Source organism: Chelonia mydas, chromosome 5, assembly GCF_015237465.2.
Source record: "Chelonia mydas isolate rCheMyd1 chromosome 5, rCheMyd1.pri.v2, whole genome shotgun sequence".
Lineage (NCBI taxonomy): Eukaryota > Metazoa > Chordata > Testudines > Cheloniidae > Chelonia > Chelonia mydas.
Window position 1 is genome coordinate 69,555,357 of NC_051245.2, and position 21,843 is coordinate 69,577,199.

General features: G+C 40.8%; 1 protein-coding gene across 5 annotated transcripts in view; it reads right to left on the reverse strand.

Moving 5' to 3' along the window:
- The window catches only part of EPB41L4A (erythrocyte membrane protein band 4.1 like 4A), a 212,415-nt gene that overhangs the window by 26,474 nt on the left and 164,098 nt on the right, over positions 1-21,843 (reverse strand). For all 5 annotated transcript variants that reach the window (XM_043547061.1, XM_037901537.2, XM_043547063.1 and 2 more), the window contains 3 exons: positions 20,652-20,765; positions 17,370-17,417; positions 14,197-14,274 (listed from right to left, as the gene is read on the reverse strand). In XM_043547061.1, the coding sequence (XP_043402996.1) occupies positions 14,197-14,274; positions 17,370-17,417; positions 20,652-20,765 (240 nt within the window). The remainder of the gene's footprint in view (positions 1-14,196; positions 14,275-17,369; positions 17,418-20,651; positions 20,766-21,843) is intronic.

A 21,843-nucleotide genomic window follows, 5' to 3' on the forward strand; every position in this document is an offset into this window, starting at 1 on the left:
AGAATAGTTTTCAAAGCCGTTTTCAGTGCTGGTATGACACTGGTGTGATACAACCATTGTACTAAGTGTTGTCCATGCCAGGATCAGAACTGTGCAAGTAAACATGTCCATAGCTAGAATATTTCTGACGGTAGCATCCTGAAACAACTTCAATAATTATGAAAGATTCCCAGGCAATCGTCATCCAGTGATTTCCAAGATTTAAATCCAGAACACATGTATAAAATTTGACCACCTTTGGACACTCCCTTCAGCTATGGAAGAAAGTACTTCTCCCCTTGCTCTTTCCCCAGCATGCACTGGTTTCACACTTTTAAATCTTCTTGATTTGAAAGTGGATGAGGTACTATAGAACAGCACCTCACAGTGAGGTGCTGCTCTTTGACTGAAATACAGAGAAGGAGATTGTAATTATTTTCCAAATCTGGGACCACTGCTAAAATGAGATATTGCCTTGAAGCTTTTCCCCTTTTTGTCATATAGCAACATTTATCTTCCACATCAGTTTTTGTGAGCTCTGTGTAAAAATTGGAAATTAAACCTGAGCCTGAGAATCCAGATATTTTACTTTCTACTTGTAAAAAATCTCTGGAAACTCTTCATATATTAGATATTAAAAGCATTAGGACATAAATGTTAGATACAGGAAAGCAAAGACTTGGACTAGAATTTCTAACAACTTCCTACTATTGAAATCAAACTTGCTGTTTCCCATCTGGCTCTGTATTTGTCAGTCTTCAGATGCTCTAATTTTTTTTATCGCTTCTCCTCCCCCTGAAAATATATGTCTGTTTTAGGCATTGGTTTGAGAACACTGATGCAAAAAACTCATTTACTTTTTCAGCACCTCTCCATTTTTTTCAGTCTTCTCTGTCCATAAATTACCCTTACTAGCTCTTAGAGATGGCATTGTCTCCAACAATGATTTCTTGCTCCACGTGTACTTGAAAGATGTCTTATTCATCTTCACCTCTTCTGCAATTTCCTCATTCTCCATCTTTGCTTTTTATAATTTTTACAAGTTCTTGCCCTCAGTTGGCATTTTCAAGCCAGCCTTCCTCTACTCCTGAGGCTTTCTTCCTTCTATGCTTCTTCGTTAACCTTTAATATTTTTTGCATATCCTAGTTAATATATATTGGCCTTTTAAACATTCGAATATATGTATTTCTGGATGGTAAGCAAATCCTTGGGCATGCATTAATTTATCTCTGATACTTTATATTTCTACTGTCTCCTTTCCTACTATTGCTCTAACACAATTTCACCCAACAATAACCATCATGTTTACATATCTGTTTAATTTGCAGCAAATATAGTATTGAAAAAATCTCAATATATAAAGTACCAAAGCAGCTAAAAAAACAAGCGATATCAGCAAACAAAAAACACCAGTGTTGTATCTCTGCAGAATTCGGATTAGATGAAGCTGTGACGATTTGGGGAATGTGTCTATGTAAAGCTTACGAATTCTGAATTCTGGTTGATACTGGGGACTCTCTGTGTTTCTATGTCAGACTGTCAGCTCTATTTTGAAAGTAGAGCTTGTTTGCCTTTCCGGCTGTCTTTTGCCTCCATATTGAGCTAAAACCCACAGGAGAAATTCTTTCACCTGGCACAGGGCTAGCAATGGTCATTAAACTGTAATGATCATCCATTCAAATGGAGGACTCTTGGACAAAGAGATAGCTACTGCCCAGGGTAAACCAGTTTTTCAAGTCTGAACTCCAGGGCAGAAGTAAGGCAACAGATCACCTGGTGAGAAATCTCTGAAGAGGCCAATCAGGAAGTCACCTGACAAAAAGGGCTGGAGGTTTTAGAAAAAAGAGGGTCTCTCACTGGCCATTTCAGAGAAAGAGAGTGAAAAGGCACTGACTGCATGGATCAGAAAGAGAGAGAGAGAGAGAGAGAGAGACAGAATCCAGGATTAGGAAAAGAAGTAATTTGCAGGAAGGGGATTCCAGACACCCCAGAGAACTCTGACCAAGGCCCAAAGAATGCTTCATATTAGTGAGGAAACATGCAGTTATTTTTATTGTTTTATGCTTTTATTTTATGTTTCAGATTAGTGAGGAAACATGCAGTTATTTTTATTGTATATTTGTATATTATTGTATAGCTGTATATTTCTCGTGCTAGCTAAAATAAAGACTGACTGGTTTGGGGAAAACCTTACGAAGTCTGTGTACTTCACTATCACATGTACCTGAAGAGATGAACTCTAAATCCAGAGCACCCACGAGACTGGAGCTCTGGGATAGGATGTGCCCAAGCTATCAGGGGGGTAAACACTGGTCCTGGGGACCTACGGCAGCTGAGTCAGGTGGTCCCATTTCCGTGAAGCAGTAACAGAAAGTCTGTGCCTAGGAAACATGCCAGAGACACCAAGGAAAAATCGAGTGCTGCAGCCTACCCAGACTAAGGGGTAGCTTAAGAGCACAGGTCCCACTGTGGTGGGACACAAACAGAGCAGCTGGGTGAGTGTCCAGCCAGGGAAGCTCTACCAGGTTGTACGGGACAGGCGGTGGCTCACATTTAACTATGTGGAGGATCACCACGGTAAGACCATACTTTGAGAAAAACTAAAAAGGCACAGGAACAAATTCCAGCTCCCATGAGACACAACTCCCATTTTAGACTAAAATCTTTTTGGTTTTAAGCCAAAACATTTTGACAAAAAATGAAAATTTCCACCAAGCAGACACTTTTAATGAAACAATTCATTAGGCCCCAAGCCCAATTTTCCATCAAAAAACAGTTCTGATGCAAAAATTTTGACGAGTCCTACCATTTACTTAGCTCCATTACAACTTCCCTCAATCTTCACTCCTTTTGCTTTTTTTCCCTTGTGGAAGGAAGCGATCTGGCCCCCTATCATTAATACTGTAAAATAATTTTTTTTTAAACCCACTTGAAATAAATAGCTTCCAGACAGAAAAATTGGGCATTATCTATACAGAAACTGCAATGGGGATGAAATGGAAAACAGCAGGAATGCATTCATTCACATGTTGGCTTTCAGATTTTTTTCCATGACAAGTGACTTGGAGCCTATAGAGGTGATATGATAGCAAACTATATTTATGCAGATGATATATGCTCTTGGGTGAACACCGTAAGAATATGAAGGCTCACCTGACTGCTGAAGTTCCATTGCAAACGTATTTGAGAATATATCTGCTTAATACTTTTTGTGCTACACTCTAGAGATGTGATCGGATTTCTATGAATATAACCAACTAGAAGGCAATGGTACTATACATAATACCTAATAACTTCATACATTTTCTTTTGACCACAGCATGAAAATGCAGGGCATGCATCTTTATTATTTAAATATATTCAGAATATTATGCTGTGATTTATTTACATAATTTTGCCTCAGAATAAAATATACACAGGTTGTATTGAGATCTAATGTGTATATTAAGAATGCTTAAATATTTGTTGTTCTCTTAATCCTAACCTTCACCATTTTCACTGTTTTTACAAGGCCTCACATTTACTCTTGATTTTTCTTTGCATACCTATGCTAGATTTGCTTTCAACTGATACTCATGAATATTGTGTCCATCTGTTTGTTTGTCAAGACCAAAAAGAGTACAATTTAGTGCTCATTTCTGCAATGTACCTGATTCTCAGCACTGGAAAATGAACTCATATTTATCAACAAAACAGATACAGCCTGGGCTGTGGCAGCACAAATTTCTCCATGTCATCCTGCTACTTTAATACTGATCTGGCTGAATTACCCCTGCTCGTAAGAAGATACAGTAAAAAGATTTAGTGTCCATGTCCATTCCATACTTTTGAATACCTGCTGAAACTGCTTACAAAGGTGGCAATTGACTATGGCCGGTGTTTTCCCTTTATCTGGCCACAGGGAACAAAACTAAGACCAGCAGCTCATTTCATATATGTGACCAAGTAGCTGTCAGATTGGCAATGACTTTTGATCTGGGCTGAAATCAAATTGGCGACCTAGAGGTAAAAGACTCTATATCATTAACATTCCTATATGCCATCCTGTCCTGAAATCATAAAATATTACAAAAATACATGTGAGCTATGAAATATTTAGCTCTTTAATCTGAACAGAAGAAAGGCTAGATGAAAGAGCAGATTCTTTTTATTCTTAAGAAAATGATAAACAATAAACACCACCCACACTTTCTTGCAGTTCATTCCTTATATTGCAAGAGTTTCTTACTAAGTGTTACTCTGTGTTAGCTGGCTTGTAGCTAACTTCCTTCATTTGCTAGTGGACCTCCCTGAACAACAACATATTGAGCCCAAAGCCTTGCAGGTCAAAAACCGACTGCATCCTTCTAAGAGAAGATACAAAAAAGTTAAATACCCAGTGATCACTGACACTCCATTTAGTGTGTCATCCTAACTTCCTGGTTCGACTAGCAAACAAGTCATCCGTACACACTAGCTTATTGTTAGTTGAGCATGTCACAAGACCTTGCTCTGATTTAAGTAATCACTACAAAAATCTCATAGATCAATATTCCTCCTACCAGTATATTGGAAAACCACAATAGATTGCTAATATCTCTTTAACAAGTGCAATTCGTAGCTGGATTATTATTATTATTATTATTGTAAATCCTTTATATAGTGCCATAAATTTACACTGTGCTTTACAAACAGAATAAGACATACCACTGCTTTGATTTTATATATAAATAAAATAATTATTGCCAAGAGCTTTGATATATCTCATAAATAACTTATTGCCCATAGCACTGTATATGAAATAAGGGGTAGCACTAGTAGCTTGTATTAGCAGCATTATTTTACTTATATGATTCCCCTTGGCACAAAAGACAAGGCTCCATTAATGCTGTTCTGCTTAGCTAATGCAATATGAAAAGGTCATGGGATTTTTTTAAGTCCCCCTTCCTACCATTTTTGGGAGTTATTTTGTTGCCAGCACCCAGTGCCGAGAGGCAAAACAACAGCAGGGGTTCGTTACTCGGTGTGTTTCACTCAATAATCACAACAGGGTGGAGAAGCAGAAAAGTTTATTTGCAGCTGCAAACAAGGTACAGGGAGAATAGAATCTCAGATCCTGCACACCAGAGCAGGTCATTACACACACTTTTATATTCCTTAATGTTACTGCACTACACATCAGCCAATTAAAACTTTGCACAAATACTCTGCCTTCCTTATATGGGTTACAACAATGTTTATTTCCTGCAACCTCTAACAAGCATTCCTAGCAACTTAAACAACCAGCACATTCTGTCTGGTCTTGTAACTATCTCCTATTATCTTTAACTTGGCGTCAGCAAACCTTACACTATAAGGCATTATCTGCGGCTGCAACGTTGTTTTAAGAGCAAAAGAGCTTACTCAAACCAGCCAGGCCTGAATTCTATTAAGGGGGGTTAAGAAGAAGCCCTTAGGCCTTCAGCAGGGAGACCTCCTCGACCCTTATGGCCTTCCATCCCCTCGACTTAACTAGTGGCCGTGCCCTGGGGTCTCCAACAATTTTACTAAAATAGTAAATAAAAATTGCTACTTTAAAGGAAAATTACTGACATGATAAATCTTTTGTTGCATCAACCTGTACTTATCAGCAATAATAAAAATAGACATATCAAAAATCAAAACTCACTAGAACCCAGTTCACTATAAATTGAAGATGTCATCTTAAAAACTACGAGGAGTCCGGTGGCACCTTAAAGACTCACAGATATATTTGGGCATAAGCTTTCAGCCATTGGCACTCTTACAGCAGGATTATCTGGCTATTTGGATTCTCTCCTCAGACCCTATGCTACCAGCACTCCTAGATATCTTCGAGACACCACCGACTTCCTGAGGAAACTACCATGCATTGGTGATCTTCCTTAAAACACCATCCTGGCCACCATGGATGTAGAAGCTCTACACCAATATTCCACACGAGGATAGACTACAAGCTGTCAGGAACAGTATCCCTGATGAGGCCATGGCATACCTGATGGCTGGACTTTGTCCTCACCCACAACCATTTCAGATTTGGGGACAACTTATACCTTCAAGTCAGCAGGACTGCTGACCCAGAAGTCAGAAGTCACCTGCTGACCCAGAAGCCACCTACTACAGGACAAGCCCAACAAGGAAAATAACAGACCACCACTGGTCATCACGTACAGCCCCCAGCTAAAACCTCTCCAGCACATCATTTACGATCTACAACCTATCCTGGAAAACAATCCCTCACTCTCACAAACCTTGGGAGGCAGGCCAATTCCTGCTTACAGACAGCCCCCAAACCTGAAGCATATACTCACCAGCAACTACACACCACACCACAGAAACACTAACCCAGGAACCAATCCCTCTATCAAATCCCATTGCCTACTCTGTCCCCATATCTACTCTAGCGACACCAACCACATGAGACACACCATCAGGGGCTCATTCACCTGCACATCTACTAATGTGATATATGCCATCATGTGTCAGCAATGCCCCTCTGCCAAAACGGACAATCTCTACGTAAAAGAATAAATGGACACAAATCAGACATCAGGGATGGTAACATACAAAAGCCAATAGGAGAACACTTCAATCTCCCTGGACATTCCATAACAGATTTTAAAGTAGCCAACCTTCAACAAAAAAACTTCAAAAACAGACTTGAAAGAGAAACTGCAGAGCTACAATTCATTTGCAAATTTAACACCATTAATTTGGGCTTGAATAGGGACTGGGAGTGGCTGGCTCACTACAAAAGCAATTTTCCCTCTCTTGGTATTGACCCCTCCTCATCAGTTATTGGGAGTGGACTACATCCACCCTGACTGAATTGGCCCTGTCAGCACTGGTTCTCCACTTGTAAGGTAACTCCCTTCTCTTCATGTGTCAGTATATTTATGCCTGCATCTGTATTTTTCACTCCATGCATCTGAAGAAGTGGGTTTTTTACCCATGAAAGCTTATGCCCAAATAAATCTGTTAGTCTTTCAGGTGCCACCGGACTCCTTGTTTTTTTGTGGATTCAGACTAACATGGCTACTGCTCTGATACTTGACATCTTAAAAACTGACAGCGTCAAGCAGTTTAGGTGCACAATTTACATTTTTATAGAAATAAAAGGATTTTACAAAACCTAATGCACCTAAAAAATTAGTTTGAAACATAAATGTTTCCACTGAAATGCTGGAATCCCAAACACAACAGAATAGTCCTAAAGTATGAGAAGCCAAGAAAATTAGGGGACTTGTAGTGCAGTGCACTGCAAACTTTGTTATGGGCAGACAATTGCCATGATGGTGCCACTAGCTCTGAGCTGGGGATTTTCAGAACGACAAGGTAGACTTCCCAGTGCATATTCTACTATTTCCTTTGGGCTTGAATCTATTAGACCTACAATGCCAAAATTGATGTTGGAATTAGGGAGCCTTGTGGTCACAGGGAGCCTGGAATCAGTGCTAATTCGCAAGCACATAGGAGGTGGTGGTGCAGTGCACAGCTGGCTAATGCTGGCAAGTCTCTTTCTGGCATGGGCTTGGCTGAGGTGTCTCACTTGGAAGGAAGCTCAGGAATTGAGCAATGGAAAGAAGACCATAGTTCATGTAGATGGGGTGAGAAGACCTCCTCTGGACGAGGAGTCACTAAGCTGGAAGTGTCTGTCAAGAGACCTGAAATTCTGGTGGAACCAAACCCTCCTTAACCTGCAGATCCAAAATAGTTTGGTCATTTCCCAAGAAAATCGGTGTATTTTCTGCTAAAATATTGCAAATCAAACACAGTGAGCTGTGGACAGCGTTGGGGCCAATGCTACAAACCCTTACTTGCACAAAAAATACTACTCATTTGAGTAAGCGTTTGAAGAATAAGGCCCCTAAATCTCCAACAGAGGGATTAGTCATGATAAGATCAGTGCAGTTCATTATGGTTGATTCTGGCTGTCTACAGTGGCACAGCTGAACACTGTGGAACAGGATCTTCTTAGCAGCCAGGGATTAAAGGGCTACTTTCTGCTCACAGAAAAAATAAACAAAGACAGTGATTCAAGGAATTAAGAATGTTGTCAAAACCAGAGGGGGAAAACATGTACTGTATATACTGTATAGTAGGGGGATGAACCTCAATATTGATACAAAAATGGTTATTAATAAAGTTAAAAAAATTTAAATGCTAGGTTTTTACATATTTGCCTTGGCCGTTACTGAACATTAGGACATGTTTACAATTACTTTTATATACTTGATGCTTGGAGAATATTATGGCTCACATACTTACGATTTTCGTTGCTTATTTCATTAAAGGAAATGTTCAGGAAGAAACCCTTAGGAAACCTCTGCTTCTCCCAATGAGAGACAGGAACAAAAAGCTCCAAAGAGAATACTTCCTCCTTGGCCACAAATCTCTACTTATCACCTCCAGATCTGATGGCAGAAACTGGAATGCAGGTTTAAAATTTCTATTTTGCTTTAACATTTTATATTATTTTATTTTATATTATATTAGAAAGATATATCTAACTGTTAGTTACTATGATTTTTTTTGCCTTGCACAGTGTTTGGTGGGAGTCTAATTGTAAATTGTGGCAGATGCTACTGCAGATTGCAACTTGGGAATTGTTTGGTTAAAAGGCAACCAGCCAACAGGAGTGTCTTCTCAAAGAGCAGGGCATCTCACCCTTGTTAACAGATGTGAATATATTCTTCTTCTAGGATCTCAAAGAGAATGATGTGCAGCACCTGGTTTATTAAGGTTGCAAAAGCTGAGTTAGGAGCCTCTTGATTCCTCTCTGCTCTCTTCAAGAAGAATAACCTTAGTTTTCAGAGTAGCAGCCATGTTAGTCTGTATCCGTAAAAAGAAAAGGAGTACTTGTGGTACCTTATGCATCCGATGAAGTGAGCTGTAGCTCACGAAAGCTTATGCTCTAATAAATTTGTTAACCTTAGTTTTAAAACCAAAGAAATCTAGAACTATTCCTATTGAAACTGCTTACTTTTATAAACACACTAAAGCCTTCATTCATTTAAGGAAAAAATGATCAGTTGGGATTTGTTTTTATTTCTAACCCTATATTTCTACTTAAAAGGTGATAACCTTTGTTTATTCCTTAAATGCTTAAAACGGTATAAGCTCCTTTTGTGATGTTCATTTGCAAATTAATTATAACTAAATGGAACCATTTAAGGTATAACTTACATCATGGCTATGTGAGTACTAAGATGTTTTATCAATCAGTGATCGTGATATAAATGGTTACTAATATAAGAAGCCACTTGAGGATAGATTATTTATCTGGCAATGTTTAAACTAGTACCTTTCCAAACCCAGAAAGACAAGAACCAACTCTCAAAGGACTTGTGAGATGAAAGACAATACCTTCTTTGGTGACCATTTAAGTTTAAAGACTCCTTAAGGAGCACAGAAGTTTTAAAAGACACTTTTAAGAGCTAAAAGCCTTTTATATAGAAAATAGAAGCATTTGGGCTCATTTGAAATAGAATTTCAACTCCTATTGACCCTGATGGGATTAAAAAGATATCGCAGAAAAATAACTGAATAAAAGAGAATTATAACTCTAACTTCAAAGATGTTCTAAGAATTTCCCACCACAGACAAAAGCCACATCACCATAAGTTGAAGAAGGTTTACAATCCTCCTGCATACACATAAGCAGATAGTAAGTTCATGGGCTGAAAATGTGGCCAAGACCATTCCACAAAGGTGTTGAGCCAATCAAAAGGTGACAGCAGCTATTTGGATACAGTCAAGCCCCTGAAAGAGGTGCATCTTCCATCTTCTGTGAGACTAAGGAAAGAGAAGAATATAAATCTGTCTGAACTTAGATACCAGCTCAGCACACTATTTCTGCCTGGTCAACCCCTCTTGTCCAACCAAACAAATAGGTGCAAGATGACAAAGAACAAAGAAGCCACAACACAACATCCAAAAGAAGTAACCTTCAAGCCCAGCACTCCTTCTGGAAGATGATGATATCACCAAGACTTCAGTATCATTGGTGAGACAATCTGCAAAATCATTGCCAAAGCCAAGGGATTATATATAAACTGTTCTTGTAATAATAGTAATGGGATACTGAAATGCTATGGTAATTTAAGCCATTAACATCTTCTCCATTAAACACTGGATCATTCATACTGTGTACTCCTAGAATCATAGAATATTAAGGTTGGAAGAGACCTCAGGAGGTCATCCAGTCCAATCCCCTGCTCACAGCAGGACCAACACCAACTAAATCATCCCAGCCAAGGCTTTGTCAAGCCAGGCCTTAAAAACCTCTAAGGATGGAGATTCCACCTCCTCCCTAGGTAACCCATTCCAGTGTTTCACCACCTTCCTAGTGAAATAGTGTTTCCTAATATCCAACTTAGATCTCCCCCACTGCAACTTGAGACCACTGCTCCTTGTTCTGTCATCTGCCACCACTGAGAACAGCCGAGCTCCATCGTCTTTGGAACCCCCATTCAGGTAGTTGAATGCTCCTGCTATCAAATCCCCCGTCACTCTTCTCTTCTGCAAACTAAATAACCCGTTCCCTCAGCCTCTCCTCGTAAGTCATGTGCCACAGCCCCCTAATTATTTTCGCTGCCCTCCACTGGACTCTCTCCAATTTGTCCACATCCCTTCTGTAGTGGGGGGACCAAAACTGGATGCAATACTCCAGGTGTGGCCTCACCAGTGCCGAATAGAGGGGAATAATCACTTCCCTTGATCTGCTGGCAATGCTCCTACTAATACAGCCCAATATGCCATTGGCCTTCTTGGCAACGAGGGCACACTGCTAAGTCATATCCAGCTTCTCATCCACTGTAATCCCAAGGTTCTTTTCTGCAGAACCACTGCTTAGCCAGTCGGTCCCCAGCCTGTAGCAGTGCATGGGATTCTTCCTTCCTAAGTGCAGGACTTTGCACTTGCCCTTGATGAACCTCATCAGATTTCTTTTGGCCCATCCTCCAATTTGTCTAGGGCACTCTGGACCCTATCCCTACCTTCCAGCATATCTACCTCTCCCCCCAGCTAAGTGTCATCTGCGAACTTGCTGAGGGTGCAATTCATCCCATCATCCAGATCATTGATAAAGATGTTTAACAAATCTGGCCCCAGGACTGACCCCTGGGGCACTCCGCTTAATACCAGCTGCCAACTAGACAATGAGCTGTTGATCACTGCCCACTGAGCCCAACAATCTAGACAGCTTTCTATCCACCTCATAGTCCATTCATCCAATCCATACTTTTTTAACTTGCTGGCAAGAATACTGTGGGAGACCGTATCAAAAGCTTTGCTAAAGTCAAGATATATCACATCCACCGCTTTCTCCATATCCACAGAGCCAGTTATCTCTTCATAGAAGGCAATCAGGTTGGTCAGGCATGACTTGCCCTTGGTGAATCCATATTGACTGTTCCTGATCACCTTCCTCTCCTCCAAGTGCTTCAGAATGGATTCCTTGAGGATCTGCTCCATGATTTTGCCGGGGACTGAAGTGAGGCTGAAGTGAACAAGTCTGTAGTTCCCCGGGTTCTCTTTCTTCCCTTTTTTAAATATGGGCACTATATTTGCCTTTTTCCAATCATCCGGGACCTCCCCTGATCACCACAAATTTTCAAAGATAATGGCCAATGGCTCTGCAATTACATCAGCCAACTCCCTCAGCACCCTCGGATGTATTAGATCTGTACCCATGGACTTGTGCATGTCCAGCTTTTCTAAATAGTCCTTAACCTGTTCTTTCACCACTGAGGGCTGCTCACCTACTCCCCATACTGTGTTCCCCAGTGCAGCAGTCTGGGAGCTGACCTTGTCTGTGAAGACCGACGCAAAAAAAATATTGAGTACTTCAGCTTTTTCCACATCATCTGTCACTATGTTGCCTCCCCCATTCAGTAAGGATCCCACACTTTCCCTGAACACCTTCTTGTTGCTAACATACGTGTAGAAACCCTTCTTGTTACCCTTCACATCCCTTGCTAGCTGGAACTCCAATTGTGTTTTGGCCTTCCTGATTACACCCCTGCATGCTCCAGCAATATTTTTATACTCCTCCCTAGTCATCTGTCCAAATTTCCACTTCTTGTAAGCTTCCTTTTTGAGTTTAAGCTCACCGAAGATTTCACTGTTAAGCCAAGCTGGTCACCTGCCATATTTGCTATTCTTTCTGCACTTCGGGATTGTTTGTTCCTGAGCCCTCAATAAGGCTTCTTTAAAATACAGCCAGCTCTCCTGAACTCCTTGCCGCCTCATATTAGCTTCCCAGGGGATCCTGCCCATCAGTTCCCTAAGGGAGTCTAAGTCTGCTTTTCTGAAGCCCAGGGTCCATATTTTGCTACTCTCTTTTCTTCCTTTTGTGAGGATCCTAAACTCAACCATCTCATGGTCACTGCTGCCTACGTTGCCACCCACTTCTACTTCCCCTACCAATTCTTCCCTCATATCCATAGAGAGAAGACATAAGCTAACTCTGGCAAACAGAGAGAACCAGTGGGTTTTACTCATGAATTTGCTTTTCAAGAACATGCCTGCAAATGAATCAGTGAGTTTACAAGAAATATAGTTATTTCAACTGAATAACTCTTGAATGACTTCTTAAGAATCTGAGTTAAATATTTTCTTCATTTTCATAGGTCTTAGTTAATACTACTAACAACCTAGCCCTTACACAGCACTTTTCAATAGTAGATCTCAAAGCACTTTACAAAGCAGGTCAGTATCATTAGCCACCCTATTGAAGAGATGAGGAAACTGAGGGGCACAGACAGGGGAAGTGACATGCCCAAGGCCACCCAGCAGGCTCGTGGTAGAGCTGGAACAGAAATGAGGTCTCATGAGTCTATAGCTAGTGCTCTATCCACTAGACTACACTTCCCCTAGTTAAGCTCACTTACCTCTGCCTATTTATAAACTGTTTATGTTATCCATGATAAACCAAACTAGATTCACCAAGCCTGAAACAAAATTCCTTTGTTCATGTATAAACTGTGTTAGTTATCTATGGTACACTAAAATAGGACTTACTACTGATTTGGGGAATAATATACTTTGGTCTTATCTTACCTAGAGAAGAGTGTCCCCAGCAGGATGGACCCACTCTCTAATGTATAATATCTCTGTTAAGAGCTCTCCACAGAACCATACAAAAGAGATTGTGTCTGAAGTAACCATTGCTTACTGCTTGTTTATGTTCTGGGTTGTTTTGTCTTTATTTTCTTTTTCTTTCTTTTCCTTTCTTTAATAATAAAATAGTCATAGTTAATAACAGTGATTATTCTGCCTGTCTTCAATCATGGTATCCCCTCAGGTGTGGCAGGCAACCCATGTAATTAAAATAGTGGAGGTTACATCCTTGAAATGGCATTAAAAGAAGCAGATATTAAAATTCAGCCTACCATTTCTTGTTTCTCTAGGCTGTACTTTAAAAAAAATTGGATAAAAATATTTGACGCCCAACACCTTAAAACATCCCTCTCTACTCCGAACACACCAGCCACAACCAAGTAATTAGTGCACAGTAAGTAAGGAATTGGATTTGATGGGAGCCAACAAATATTTGGGTTCAAGATAGTGATGGGAAAGTTGAACTAAGTTTTCTTTTAGAAGAGATTGAAGTAAGAAGAAATGGAAATGGGGTCATTCAGATCTAAGACCATGATTCCATTCCCTTCTGCAGAGACAATGCTAACAATGTGCTGGAGTAATGACATCCTCTTGACACACTCTTTTCTTTTACAAATAGACTTGGTTCTTTGAATGGTAGAGTGGGTTGTTTCCCTTCAATTTTAGTCATATTTTGAGATGCTGACAATTCACAAGTATATGTGAATGTCATACACTGCACTGCCAGAGATTATATGCATCCATAGTCATTTGGAACAGTTCATTTTTTGATCACGATACATTAAAAATGCAAATCTGTTGTAAACTTCTTCATGTAATTGATTGCATGGGGTGCATTAACAATGAATTCTTCCCAAATGACCAGTATGGGGACTAGAATTGATTGCATACACATATGTATATGTGTTTCTCTAATTAAATTACTTATATGCAAATTTGAGCTTTAAGTTGCCACATTATGTCTCAGTGAGATTGTATAAAACTAGAGCAAGTTAATATAGTCTATAAAAAGATCAGCAGAAAAACAGAACTGTTACAGAAATATTAACAATCTATTTGTGTTTTGCACTTTAGTGCCTGCAGTAATCAAAGTTTACCTGTTTCTCTTCTTCCGATGCTCCCGATTAGAATTTTCTGACTCACTACCACTGCTTGTATTACAACGAGATCGTGACCTAGGGAGTGGAACAGTAAATCAGGAACTAAGAACAAGAATCATCCATTAGTTCACTCTCAATATTAACTATGTAACATTTTGTAATTAATACTTTATAAAATAAAGAGCTTGTGTTCATTTGTTTCCTATTATTAGAATGTCCATAATACTGTAAAGTTCTGTACAAGTCTATGAACAATATCCAACAAGAAGTAGGAAACAATAGAGATGCAGAGAGAATGTAAAACTTTGTCTATACTTGAAAATGATTTCAGAGTATGTTTTTCCGTGTTAATGATCAGAAACAATTGTTTTGAAAGCAGATGTCCACACTGCTGTGTTTTCTAGGCTTTAGCTACTTACGTTTTGGACCACTGAGTCCACACAGTACTGCATTTCTCAAAATAACTGCACAGCCTTCAGGATGGGCATCCCACTGTGTAGTCACAGAAACATAGAAATGTAGGGCTGGAGGGGACCCCAAGAGGTCAGCTAGTGCCGTCCCCTGTGCTGAGGCAGGACCAAGTAAACCTAAACCATCCCTGATAGGTGTCTGTCTGATGGGGATTCCACAACCTCCCTTGGTAACCCATTCCAGAGCTTAATTACCTGTACAGTTAGAAGGATAGCTATCCTACATTTCCCTTACTGCAGATTAAGCCGATTTACTTCTTGTCCTACCATCAGTGGACATGGAAAATTGATCACTTCACTCTTTATAGCAGCCCTTAATATATTTGAAGAGTGTTATCAGGTCCCCCTCCCACCCTGGTCTTCTTTTCTCAAGACTAAACATACCCAGTTTTTTAAATCTTTCCTCATAGGTCAGGTTTTCTAAACCTTTTATAAGTTTTCTTGCTCTCCCGTATACTCTCTCCAATTTCTCCACATCTTTCCTAAAGTGTGGCACCCAGAACTGGACACACTACTCCAGCAGAGGCCTCACCACTGATAAGCAGAGTGGAACAATTACCTCCCATATCTTATATACAACACGCCTTTTAATACATCTCGGAATGGTATTAGCCTTTTTTCACAACTGCATTACATTTTTGATTCATACTGAATTCATGATCCACTATAACCCCTAGATCTTTTTCAGCAGTCCTAGCACCTAGCCAGTTATTCCCAATTTTGTAGCTGTGCATTTCATTTTTCCTCCCTAAGACTCCATACTTTGCACTAGTCTTTACTGAATTTCATATTGCTGATTTCAGACAAACTCTCTGATTTTTTAAGGCCCTTTTGAATTCTAGTCCTCTCCTCCAAAGTGCTTGGAACCCCTCCCAGTTTGGTAGCATCAGCAAATTTTATAAGCATATTCTTTACTACATTACCCAAATCATTAATGAAACTATTGAATGTTCTCCTGCTAGGCTCTAGGCATTCTGAGCTTCTTCTCCCTGCACATTTTGGCACACCTACCAGAACCCACTACAATTCTGGGACTTGGGAACAAACCAAAAATTTCTGATGATTCCTCTCCTTTCACCCCATCATTCCCCTGGCTTTTTGAGAGTTGCACGATTTTCAAACTGGTATGAAGCAGCATGGAGGAAACACTGCTGACAGTCAGTATATGAACAGGCTGATCCATATGTATCGGCAGTTTGGCAGCAAGATGGTTTTGGTTGCCTTGAGAGAGACAGGTGTCATGATGATGCAGGCAATATGGGTACATGAGAAGGAAACCGAGCAGTCACTTTTGCATGAGCTTTTCTTGGAGCGGCTTCTCTCTTTGAACCACTGCTTCTGGACTCTCCCAATTAGCACCTTCCTCGCTTATCAAGCCTTTCACTGGCCACTTGGACAGGAGAAAAGAGCTGTTTAACTATACCCTGAGCTTGCTGCATTTTGTACAACCTCTGAGACAGCAAGCAAGAGAGCCCTCACCAATGGGTGGGAAGAAGAGGTGGAGAGATTTTCTGAATGTTATGAACAGCCAGAGAAATTACCTTTATTGAATGATGCAACTGGTCAAGGACACAGGGTCAGTGATGTGTTGTGTTCCTATTTTGAGGCTAGACTGTTATATCTTTGTGTAAGGATTTCATGCTGCTCTCTGAAAAAGATCTTTGGAAATTTTCAACCAATTTCACGACATTTTTAAGAATAAAAGTATGGCCAGACTGAGTCAGACCAATTGTCCATCTAGCCCAGTATCCTGTCTTTCAACAGAGGCCAGTGACAGATGCTTCAGAAGGAATGAACAGAATGGCAGTTATCAACTGATCCATTCCCTCTCATCCAGTCCCAGCTTCTGGCAGTCAGAAGTTGAGGGACACCCTGAGCATGGGGTTGCGTCCCTGACCATTTTGGCTAATAGCCATTGGTGTGTGAATTTACCATGAGCTGGATCACACAGGGGTGCATCTGGCTCACACCAGCATTTAAACAGTGAGGTGACAGCCAGTCTGGATGACCCCAGAAGAGTAGAGGGCACACAGGTAAACAGACAGGCTGACCCAGGTGTGCAGCAAAGTAATGTGGGATTGCAGTGGGAGATGAAACAGTTGAATTGAAATAGGGATGTGTTCACAGCTAACTTCTTGTGCGAAAACTCATCCTGAATGTTGGTAAACTCGCTTCCAAAGGAAGTTAATTACAGTAGGTTGAGACACCAGATAATTCTAAACAAAAACGTGTATGTAGAGGCAATGCAATTTATCCTGAAAACCTCAAGTTGATCCAAAATAACTTTCAAGTGTAGACAAGCCCTTAGTAAACTTTCATCAGGCGGTATAGTACGGTAGGGTAACTTCTAGTGAGTTTTGCCATGGTGAGTCTAGAAGCAGTAACTGAGGTCGTACTATGAAGCTTTTCAGCGGACAAAGGGTACTTATACAATTTTACATGGGTGGGATTCAACACATTTTTAAATGATCCAGTAAAAAAACTAATACAAAGCTCTAAATGTAGCAATTTAGACAGATGGATAAGTACAAAATAGACAACTTTGTGCTATTGTAGGTTATTAAAGTATTGTAATTAAACAAAATTCTGTATGCTACCATTTTGTTGTTTGTATTAGAATGTAATTCATCCCTACTGAGACATAAATACAGAAGTCTCCAATATTCTCTTTCCAACCTCTCCTTGTCAAATAATATTTACCTTCTCCTTTGCTTTAGATCTGAATCTTCACCACTGTTCTGGGCTTTCCTATGACATAAAGATAATTAAGGAAGCTTTGAATGAAACATTATTGGCCACTTGAAGTCTAATATTAATAGGCACTCACCTTCTCCAACAAAGCCTTCAGAAAGAAAATAGCTGATGCTTGTAAAGTGCTTGAAGGATCAAAGTATTCTTATACCATTTTAAAAACTACCATATGCACATGGAACACTGCTGAGTTATTTGTGAGATCTGAAATTCATTTTCTAAAGAGTACTGAACGACTTTAAAAAACTAAGAATGACTTAAGTGGACTTTGCAAATAAACAGAAGGAAAAAACAGTCTGATCAGGTTGTGATTCTACTGAGTTTAACAGTGTTCTTTAAAAGTGGCCCGAAAAAGATTTTTCATTGATCTTGTGCCCACTTTTGCTTCTGTATGATGTAAAAAAAAGGGATTAAGGGCTGATTTTTTTCTCTGTTTTTTTACAATAAAAATATGAGGAATGTCAAGTTTGGTTCTCCCCGGTTTATTTGGAGGACCTCCTAGGGGAACCAGAAATGTATATTCTGAGTTCTCGCACCTTACCTAAGGAGGAAATATGGTGTTCAATCTTCAATAAGGAGGTTCCTTTTCCAAAAGGCACTGAAGTTAACCAGGCCAATTGAGGCCAGATCCTCGTGTGAATCAGTGAAGCTAAGCTGATCTACATCTGCTGAGGATCAAGTCTGAAGGTTATAAGCAACTGACAAAAGATCCTTTCCTCTCTCAATTATTGTGATGTCAGTTTTACTAGTTCTCCAGTCATCAGAGTGTCTTTCAAAGCAGACAAGTCCTGAATTTTTAAGTATTTAGAAAATAACAAAAACTTTTAGGTCTTTTTTATACATTAGTATAAAGCAAAATATTGACATACTTTTTATTTTTTTCCCCTTGAACTTTGCAGGTCATCTTTAACTATGCATAGATGGATGGCTATAGTTCCCTCTACAGTCAATGACAAAGCTCTCGCATTGACTTCAGTGGGAGCAGGGTTGAGCTCTCCAAGTTAGCCAATAGAGTGCATTCAGTGTAGTAAAGTCTGACTTTTTTCTACTAAGGCTAGTAAACAGCACACAAACAGCACAATTATTCTGTTATAAGGCAGATGAAAAAACAAAGAGCACTAATGAAATTCAAGACTCAGCAGGATATAATTGGGTTAACATCTGACAGTGTCCACAATCTCATGTATGAGATAAGACTTTGAAAAACATTTGTATAATGCTGTGGCCTAAGAGAAAATGTGTTATTGGCATGACCACCTAACAATATTGTAGATATTGCACAATTGTACTGAATCAGAATAATGGTCTCAGGAAAATAAAATACATTCCAAGTAAGACTTACAAGCGCCAGATACCCAGCAGGTGGAAATCAACATAATCCAGTGACTTCAATAGAGCTATGCTGGTTTATACCAGCTGAGGATCTGGCCCACAGGGTCCAGTACAGAGGTGGACAAACTGCAGCCCGCAGGCCACATCCGGCCTGTGGGACCGTCCTGCCTGGCCCTTGAGCTCCCGGCTGGGGAGGTTAGCCAGAGCTCCGGGCGGCAGGGCTGCGAGCTCCTGCCGGGCAGCGTGGCTGTGAGATCCACCAGCTGTAGTGTATTAAATTGCTCCTCGTAGGAATGTGCTACTTATGGTGTACTACTTACAGCTGCCAGTCCTGGTGCTCTGAGCAGCATGGTAAGGGGGCAGGGAGTGGGGGGGTTGGATAAGGGGCAGGAGGTTCTGGGGGGCAGTTAGAGGACAGAGAACGGGGCAGCTGGATAGGCATGGGAGTCCCGGGGGGCCTGTCAGGGGGCGGGGATGTGGACAGGGGTTGGGGCAGTCAGGGGACAGGGAGTAGGTGGGGTCCCGGGGGGGTGGTTAGGGGCGGGGGGGCCTGGGATGGGGCGGTCAGGGGACAAGGAGCAGGGAGGGTTGGATGGGGCGGGAGTTCTGAGGGGGGCAGTCAGGGGGCGGGAAGTGGGAGCGGGTGGGGTCCAGGCTGTTTGGGGAGGCACAGCCTTCCCGACCCAAGTGTAGTGTATTAAATTGCTCCCTGTAGGAATGTGCTACTTACGGTGTACTACTTACGGCTGCCAGTCCTGGTGCTCCATAAGTAACACATTCCTATGGGGAGCAATTTAATACACTGCACCAGCCCTCCATACATTTTCAGAATGCCGATGTGGCCCTCAGGCCAAAAAGTTTGCCCACCCCTGGTCTGGTATGAGGTTATCAGGCAGATTTACCTGGTGAGATCCTCACCACTGCTCACCCATTCATGCAGAATAAAAGGGCTGCAGTAGCATAAATGGCCCTAAAAACCCTATAATCCATCTGAGAGATGATTCCCTCACCTTCAGGGCTGGTTTCTGAGGACTCCCTTGCAAGCCCTGATATCAGAGGCATACTGAGGACAGTGCTCAGGGTGTTCGGGGCAGGGCTGCAGCACACAGCACTCTGGAGATTCCCGGAAGTGCTGTGGCTGACATAACTAAGATAACCCTGGAGACCTACTGAAAGTATGCTGGGGGTCTCTCCAGCATTCGGCGCAGCCCAGGATTGCAGTTGCAAAGGGCTGTTGGATTACATTAGCCACAGTTCTTCCTGGATTGCAAGTTCGGGGCTTTGTCTGTAACTCGCACAGCACAGAATCTCACCCCATATTGTTTTATTGTATTTGACTAAGTTACTCAAATGTTTGTATAATTAAAGGAACATACCAAATAGTTCACAGCTCTGTTTTTGCAGACATACTGTCCAGTGTTCTGAGAGTCACCAAAGGCCATATTGAGGAGCACTTCCTTAATGGCTTCACCAGTTTAGCCTTTTTGTTTGAAACAATAGTGCAGTATAAAATCACATTGCCAAACAAGCGGCCTCCTCACTCTGCTCCACATAGCGAGCAGCAGCAACTGGGATAAGCACATGGGGCAGATCATTCAAATCCCCAAACCAGCTGGAACCAGCAACCACAGCAGGCAAGGGGGCTAAGTCAAGGCCTTCCAGCCTCCCACCTCTCCCACTGGACTTAGGATTTTCCTGGGTCACAGGAGCCACACTTTCTTCCTTCCACATAGAGATCAGTAATTCTGGAATTTTTGTTCACTCATTGATTATTGGTGCAACTTCTCTTCTCTGACACAGCTCTGGATTAAGCAGCCTTTACTGAGCCCAAAGCAAGGAGAACTGCAAAAGAAGACTTCTGTTGTAAGAAGAAACTAATATAACTCTCCACATTCTTACCTTCTTCTAACTTGTTGCCCAGATTCATTTTCACTGCCACCTGATGGGTTCCGTCGTCGAGAGTAAGGAAACTTTGGTGATTTATTGCGGTCAATGGAAGAATTATACAGTCCACTAGAGTTAAACAGCAGGAGTAAACAATTGACCTCAAAAATATCAGAAGATTTAGATATCCCAGCATCATTGTACAGAAATACTGTGCAGGCACATACTTAAATTTTTAAAAATAGCTGTAATGGCCATGTTAAGAATTAGTACATTTCTCTACTGAATGGAGTGTAGATAACAAGATTTGGTCAAGTTGAGATTGAGGATGTTATTGTTTTTCAGAAATAAATATATTACACTGAATCTTGAAAACAAGGGACAATTATACAGAACCCTTCAGGGTGTGGTAATTGGACATTACAAAGCACTGCCACTGATTCAGTAGTTTTGGGCAGCCACAAAGAAGAACAGACCCATCCATTATTTCTGGCATAGGAAGATTTTGTAATAAAGAACTGTTGTAGCTGAGAGCTAAACTTTCAGATACACATTTTATTTATAATGCTAGTGAAAACAGGAGACTAATCCATACTATAATTTACATATGTAGGGACCTTAGCCCCCTCCCCCAATGTACACATAACTTTAATTAACATAAACCATCCAATTAATGCAAATGGGAGTTATGAGACCGTAACATAGATGCCCTAAAGAATAGTCCTTGTTTCAAAACTAAAAAGGGTTCCAGAGACTTTGTGCACTGAAATAAAAATGTCAGCAATTGCATCTATAAATATTAAAAAAAATATGCTATGGAACCAAACAACATGAACCTCTCAAGATATTTTCTTAATTGCAATTAACCAAAGCTCTCACTCAGGTTTTAGCTCTCCACACTACCATCCACACAGAAAAACCTATTACCTGAGTCTAGAGATGCTTTGAACACATGCTTTGAACACAGCTTGCTTACCTGGCTAGAGGTATAGGTCAGAGCTGAGCTCTACTTTAACTTGGGCTGGAACATGCTCACTTTCCAGTGTGGCTGCAGCCCGTACCCAGGTTACATAACTCAAGTGCTGAAAGTCCTCCAGTGCCTTTCCACAATTCCTCCAGGGTTGTATTTTCCTGCCCTTCTATTTATTCCCTTCCTCTACGCCCGCCAGATGTCACCTTACAGTTTATATACACCAGACTGACATTT